A 6,704-nucleotide genomic window follows, 5' to 3' on the forward strand; every position below is an offset into this window, starting at 1 on the left:
CCACTCTTTCTATAAACTAGCAGACTTTTTATGTGCAATAATTAGTACAAGTTCTGGTGTACCTGACAAGTTTCTTTTGTTTTACCCTTTAAAATATATATAAAAAAAACTGTCTACCATATCCTCAGCCATTCTCACTTCTTTTGTTCACAAGAGATCAAGGAGGTTGACAAAAAAGGCCTCACCCTTTTTCTCACTCCATTGAAAACATCAGACAGGCAGGAAGACAAACACAGCCCACTAATTAGATTATTCGAATCCACAAGTAGCCAACAGCAAATGTATCCTAATTTGCTTGAAAGTGAAAACATATAAAAAAGAAAGACATGGAGACCTTTTTATATGTGGTTTTTACTGTTTTCAAAACAAAAAGTGTAAAAAAACCAAGAAATGTAAAAAATGAAAAACATTTACATACAAATACAACGAAAAAGGTGTCCTATTTCCTCTTTTTCTGGTGCCACTCCCTGAAGCAATTCCTATCAACAATTAGACACAATGCCACATCACACCTTTCACATTTCCATGGAGTTTTTATCTTATGTTTTTTTTTTGCACAGACAACACATATCTTCCGCCCTATTGTTGTCTTCCTTGAAGGGTCCACCACCTGCCCTTGGGAGATTGCGATAGGAAAACAGCCTGCAGCCGTGCTTGTTGATGCCTCCTGTTGCTCCTCAACCCCCACACTACCAAGCTGTTTGCACAGCTCCTCTCTGAATTTTTTATGAGTCAGAGCCTGAGAGCTCTGACTCTCTGCCAATTCTTTGTGTAGCAAAAAACTGTTCACCACCGCAATGTCAATGAAATGGAAGAACAGTTTTTTATACCATTTTCTAGTTTTGTGTGCCAGATTATAGTATTGAATGAGAGCGTCAGACAAACCCACCCCCCCCATGTGCCGACTGTAGTCCTTGACGGTGTCAGGGATAGGAATGGCCTGAACCCGCGACGACCCGTCGGGTTTTTTTACCTTGCGCTGGACTGTCTCTCCACTGTACGCCTTGTGGATGGTACTACACATGGTCACCACACGTGTGTCCATCCACTTGGTGAACAATAGTTCGCCAGACCTTATCCAGCGCAAGGAGCCCCTTTCAGCCTTCTTAGGTAAGGTGTTTTGTTTTGTGCGGGGGAAACCCACACGGTTCTCTCTTATAGTGCCACAGGCACCAAATTTCATTTTGAAGAGGTCTTGGAAAAGGGCTGAGCTGGTGTTTATGTTGTCAACATAAACATTATAACCTGTACCCAGGTATGAAACTCTCATGAGGTTCATAACCGAGTCATAGCTCAGCCCTTTTCCTGTGGCAGACGGTGATTTTCCTGTGTAGATTGAGAAATCACAGGTGTAACCTGTGGAAGCATCAGCAAGCACAAACAGCTTGAAGCCCCACTTAGTGGACTTCCCCTTCATATACTGCCTAAAGCTCGTCTTTGAGGCCACCATTCTTTCATCAATAAACAGATTCTGTCGTGGCTGATAAAACAATCGACAGGCAGTTAAGATGGAGTCAAACAGAGGTCTAAGGTGGAAAAGGGGATCATAGTCTGGGGTCCCTTTTTTTAGGTCATTTTCCCTGTCCTCCTCTGGATCACTAAGGTGAAGTGTCCAGGAAATGGCCTCAAATCTTGTTCGGGTCATAATAGACCGGCAGAAAGGAACATCATAGGGCACCAGAGGAGTCCAATAATCTCTCACATTATGAGAAGTGAGGAGCCCCATAAAAATCAAAATCCCTATATAATTATACATGTCCACTATGGACACCGGCTGCCACTCTGATTTTATACCCCGGGCCTTTCGTTTGATTGCATTTTTGTTTGTGTTATTACACAGTGTGCGCATAACCGCCATGCCAAAAAACAGCTGGAATAAATCTAGTGGGGAGTATGTCTTGGAAGTGTCCAGTTGGGCACCTGGTGTCCGTGCTGGATTGAACCGAAACTTTTCAGGTTTCACATCCTGTTCAGCTTCTGTCTTCCACCTGTCCTCTGGCTCTTCAGCTGGGGGGTGGAGGCTCCTCCTCTTCCTTCCTCGAACAGGTCTTGTGGACTGGGGTGGAGTGCTTCTGGAAGGAGGGGTGGGAACCTCAGCACTTGTTGAGGGGGTGGAGGGGGCAGGTGGTTCTTCGATGTCCTCACTGAAAAAAAAGGAAATAAGAAATAAATACTGATTTATTTAATAACTAGGAATGAGTTTCATTATTTTATTACTGACCAACAGCCTTTGTTGTTAGGTGACAAAGTTAGGGCAATAGGATAGCACTCCACATGTGTAATGATTGAGCTGGAGACCAAGGCCTTGGAGAATGATCAAATTTTGCCTGGCTTTAATTGCAGACGAGTCTGTTTATTCACACTTTACTGCCAGGTGACCAAGGAACCCCTTCAATCTTAAAAAAAAACCTCACAGACATTAGTGATTTCTAAAATCATACGTCCAAGAAGCTGCAATTTCAGATGTTTGCAAATAGCCAACAAGGAAACATAAAAGCTTTTTGGTCAAAACTATAATAGCCAAACTTTATGTCTTGTTTGTGTTGTCCAAGAGACTCAGAAGGATCACCTTCCAATATTTGCAGTAAAAAAAAACATGCAAAGGCTTTTTTCCTTGCAAACAACAATATTTGCAAATCTTATATTTGTTTCCAATGAGACTCAAAAATACCATTTTCTCATATTTGCAATATATATTTCTCATTCTCATATATACAGATAACCTCACACCTCACACCTGAAGAAAGCTCCACGGCTGAAACGTTGTGTTTTCTTTCTTCTCTTCAGCATGGAATAAACCTATTACTTGTTCCTATACAGATAACGTTTGATATAAACATCAATAACAACTTTAGAACTAATAATAGCAAAATAAAACATTGCATAAATAAAACAAAAATACTCACAGATCCAGCAGTGGATCCAGTCCATCATCAAAAGCATCTTCAGAAAAGGAATCTGCGCTGTCCAGACCTGACTGCACATCTGACTCTTCTCCCGAATCGTCCTGATATATCTCTTCAAGTCCCTCAACCATCATCTTTTTTGCTTTTTTCGGTGCGCTGCTTGCCATTTTTATATTTTTTTGGCTAAACCCAAAAAAGAAAAGGGAAGACAAGTTCCTTTTGGTTTGCTTTCAGAAAGCTCCAAGTTATCATTGGGCAGCTTTAGACCCACCCTAAATTTCTAGTGGTCAAAATCCACTAATTGACAACCTTTTCCACAAATCAAAGCAGCAAAATGACAGAAAAACTGTTATTTGGAAGAAGCTACAAGATTTGGCGGCTCTTGAGGGATGTATCTTTTACAAAAACTTTATGGCTGGACAGTCAAGGTCGTGGAATCCTTTGCTTTTGAACACTAAGAATAATGTTTTTTGATATTTTGGCAAGATTCAGCTTTCTAATTATGTTTTCATTGTAAAAACGTAGAATGCACAACAAGCTTATTTGAGTGCATTTTGTATGGTGCGTCATCGGGGAAAATATTTCTTTATGTACGTATTCCACTGTCACATTTGGATTTAAAATACATTTGAAATTAAATTTTAGATTCTCTTTTCATAAGGTTTGTAGTTTTGTTTTGATTTTGCTGGTAAAAATGTATGATACTGACATGCTGTGCTGGCTGGGTGTTTTTACTGGGGTTTGTGCTAGTTCATTAATTTATTGGTTTATTGCACAATAGTGTCACAGCTGTGGAAACAAACTTTATGGTTTTGTTGTGATGATATTGGAGAATACGTGCATGTGAGAAAATTTGTGGACAATTTAAAAACAATGTTGTTTATCTTATGTAAACATTAATGTAAGGCTGGTAGGTGCGTGGTCGCACTAAGAGTTTGTTTAATAAAGATATGGCAATGTAAAATGTTGTTTGTTAAATAAAACTGACTTTATTATTATGATTAAGATGAAGATGAGATCACATTTTAGGAGCCATTCATGCAGAAATCCAGATAACTCCAAAGGGTTCAAAAACCTTTTTTCTAAACTGTATACTTACAAATCCAGCAGTGGGTCCAGTTCATCATTGAATATGTTTTCCGAAAATGAATCTGCACTCTCCAGTCCTGAGAGCCCGTCATCTGACTCTGCTCCTGATTCGCCTTGAGAAATTCCTTCTAGGACTTCAGGAACACTAAACATTTTTCTCTTCTATCCCTTCTGGGCTTTACCTGCGTGATGTCACCAGGGGAAGGTCAAGTCGATAATGACATATTGAAAAGATGTAAACAATAAAACAGAGTTCTCAAAAGATAGAGAAAACAAGCTAGCAAATTTTAGTACCAACACCAAACCAGTACCTGAGCTCCTTCTTTAGTCATTTAACTAACCAAAACTAATCCCATTTGTTACTCTAAAGCTTACTGTTATAATCTCCAAATGATGATCTCGAGCGACCAAAATATAATACACAATCCAATATTCATTCTTGTTAGATTGTCCATGAAGTTAAAAAGCACCAGGGTTCTTTTCTTTGTTTTCATACAGCTGATGCGCCAAAAAAAAAAAAGGGCATCAGTTGAGAGTTTGTGTGTTGAAAGTCGTCTTTATTTCATATGCATATGGAAGTCTTGTGTGCCAATGCCAAAGTTGATGCCCTTTGTTTGGCACAACAATTTTGGCCCTGCTTGCACCAACTTCTTGACTAAAATGTGACAAAACCTAATTTTATTTCAGTCGACTGAAAGTAAGACAAATTATAGTCAAAATTCAGTCCATTAGAATACATTAAATGTGTTCAAGAAGGTAGTCGTGTCAGCTGTGTCAGTATGTGTAGGCTGCAAAGGAACAAGTTTGATTAAATGAGGGTGATTAGAAAGTGACTTTGATTAATAAATCTCTATAATTGACTAAGACTATGACTAAATCAAAAACTGCTGACTAGATTAACACTGAAAAACAGTTTCTGCATTTTCACAGAATATGGTCATAGCATTATCACTACAGGGTTGTATTCTTTGCTGTTGTCTTTCCTTTACCAGGTCCTACCAGTACTGACCTTTCTTTGTGTGCTGTAACTGAATACTGTTGTCTTCACCAGGTACATCAGTATCCTTCTCTGCAGGCTCAATCAACTGGAGCTTCATGTTCTGCTCTGTTACTTTAAACTCATTCACTTCTTCTTTGATCTCTTGTGCAGAGACAGAATTCAGTTCATTACAATTTTCAGTACTATTTACAGAGTCCAGATTATCAATCTTCTCTGTAAATTTCTTAGATACTAAGGGATTATTCAATTGTTTTAACCACTTCTGCGATGACAGTCTCTTCACTTTAACAGAACAAGGCCTTAATATTATCAAACCCTGGAGTTGTCGCTGCTGTTCCTCCCTGTACTGACTCTTCTCTGTGTGCTGCTCAGTGATGTTCTCTTCACCAGTCTGCTGCTCTTCTGTATATACCAACTGGAGCTTCATATTCTGCTCTGTAAGATTAATGTCATTCAGTTCTGCTTTAAGCTCTTGTACAGACATGGACTCCAGTTTATCACAACTTTCAGTAAGGTTGTTAGAGACCAGATTAATCTTCTCTGTAAAATCATCAGACACTAAGATCTCAAGTGTCTCACTCTCAGGCTTTGTCTTCAACATGTGCACAGAGTCCAGATCCTCGACACTCTGTCTGCTCTCAATGTGCTGTTCACTGAGTTTCTCTTTTCTTTCTACAGCAGTGAGCTCTGTCAGAATGGACCCCCACTGCTCCTCACTGTGCAGCTGTTCAAGAGGAGCCCTTTCCCAAGCATCAGAGAGATCAATGGTCTCTGACCCTGCAAACATAGGACAAGAGAACATGACTTTTAACATGGGCTGAGAGTAGTGCTCAAAAGGAAATAATACTCACACAAAAGAAGATTACAATTTAAATTTGAGACGGAGCAAGAAATCAAAGTTCATTTTCAAATGTGATATATACTGTAAGAGGACCAGGGGAAGGGTCATTTATAACCGGTATTTCCAGAACGAAACACTTAATATACTCGATATAGACCTGAGCAAGATGGCCACCAAGGAGAACTAGCTGACCCGCTGTTGGAAAAGGCCTATGCAGCGAAACAATGAGACACAGCTGAGCTAAATCAGGAAACAGAATATAAATGCCCCAGAAGTGGTGAGCCAGGGCGGAAGCCGATAACGTGAATGCGTTTTGGAGGAAGAAGAGGATTAGGATTGTGGTTGAAAGGATTAAGGAATAATGGACTACGATTTACGGTTTACAGATTACGATTTGGTTACAGTACGGATTTGTGTGGACATACGGACTTTGGAACTTGGATTGTTTAAGGATACTGGAAACGGGTTACAGATCGGAATCAGAACACATACGGACAAACAAATTGAGAAGATCAGTGTGGCATGAGTAACATCCCTTTTACACCTGCGTTTCCCCCGGCGACACCACAATACCACAAAATCAAACAAACGTAAGCTGCCTGAACACAGGTAATGTGAAAGGAACTGAAAGTCATAATAATAAAATTAAAAAAAAAACAGATTTCATCCAAGTCTCTCTCATGGTAGGTTCTGAGTCCAATAGATCTAATAGAGAGAGGGGGGGTTAATACAAACACACTGACTGGACACTACATTACATTAACACTGCACTGAGAGAGAGGTTAAACACACAACATCCGATCACATTAAGAGCACAAAGGGGAAAGAAAGGAGGAAAAAACAAGGAGAAGCAGAGAAAAGAGAGAGG

At 39.7% G+C, this 6,704-nt stretch overlaps 1 protein-coding gene and 1 long non-coding RNA gene across 2 annotated transcripts; both read right to left on the reverse strand.

Moving 5' to 3' along the window:
- Positions 1-331: 331 nt before the first annotated feature.
- LOC148638898 (uncharacterized) lies at positions 332-4,152 on the reverse strand. The gene is made up of 3 exons (XR_015930979.1): positions 4,006-4,152; positions 2,907-3,089; positions 332-2,144 (listed from the first exon to the last, which is right to left on the reverse strand). It is a non-coding gene; the product is annotated as an uncharacterized LOC148638898 (long non-coding RNA).
- A 379-nt stretch (positions 4,153-4,531) lies between these two features.
- Positions 4,532-5,782, reverse strand: LOC148638899 (uncharacterized). Its single transcript, XM_088622609.1, has one exon. It carries the CDS (start codon positions 5,780-5,782, stop codon positions 4,991-4,993), a length of 792 nt encoding a protein of 263 aa, XP_088478735.1. The 3' UTR covers positions 4,532-4,990.
- Positions 5,783-6,704: the final 922 nt, after the last annotated feature.

The sequence above is a fragment of the Lepisosteus platostomus genome, chromosome 28 (assembly GCF_059453375.1).
Source record: "Lepisosteus platostomus isolate fLepPlt1 chromosome 28, fLepPlt1.hap1, whole genome shotgun sequence".
Taxonomy (NCBI): domain Eukaryota; kingdom Metazoa; phylum Chordata; class Actinopteri; order Semionotiformes; family Lepisosteidae; genus Lepisosteus; species Lepisosteus platostomus.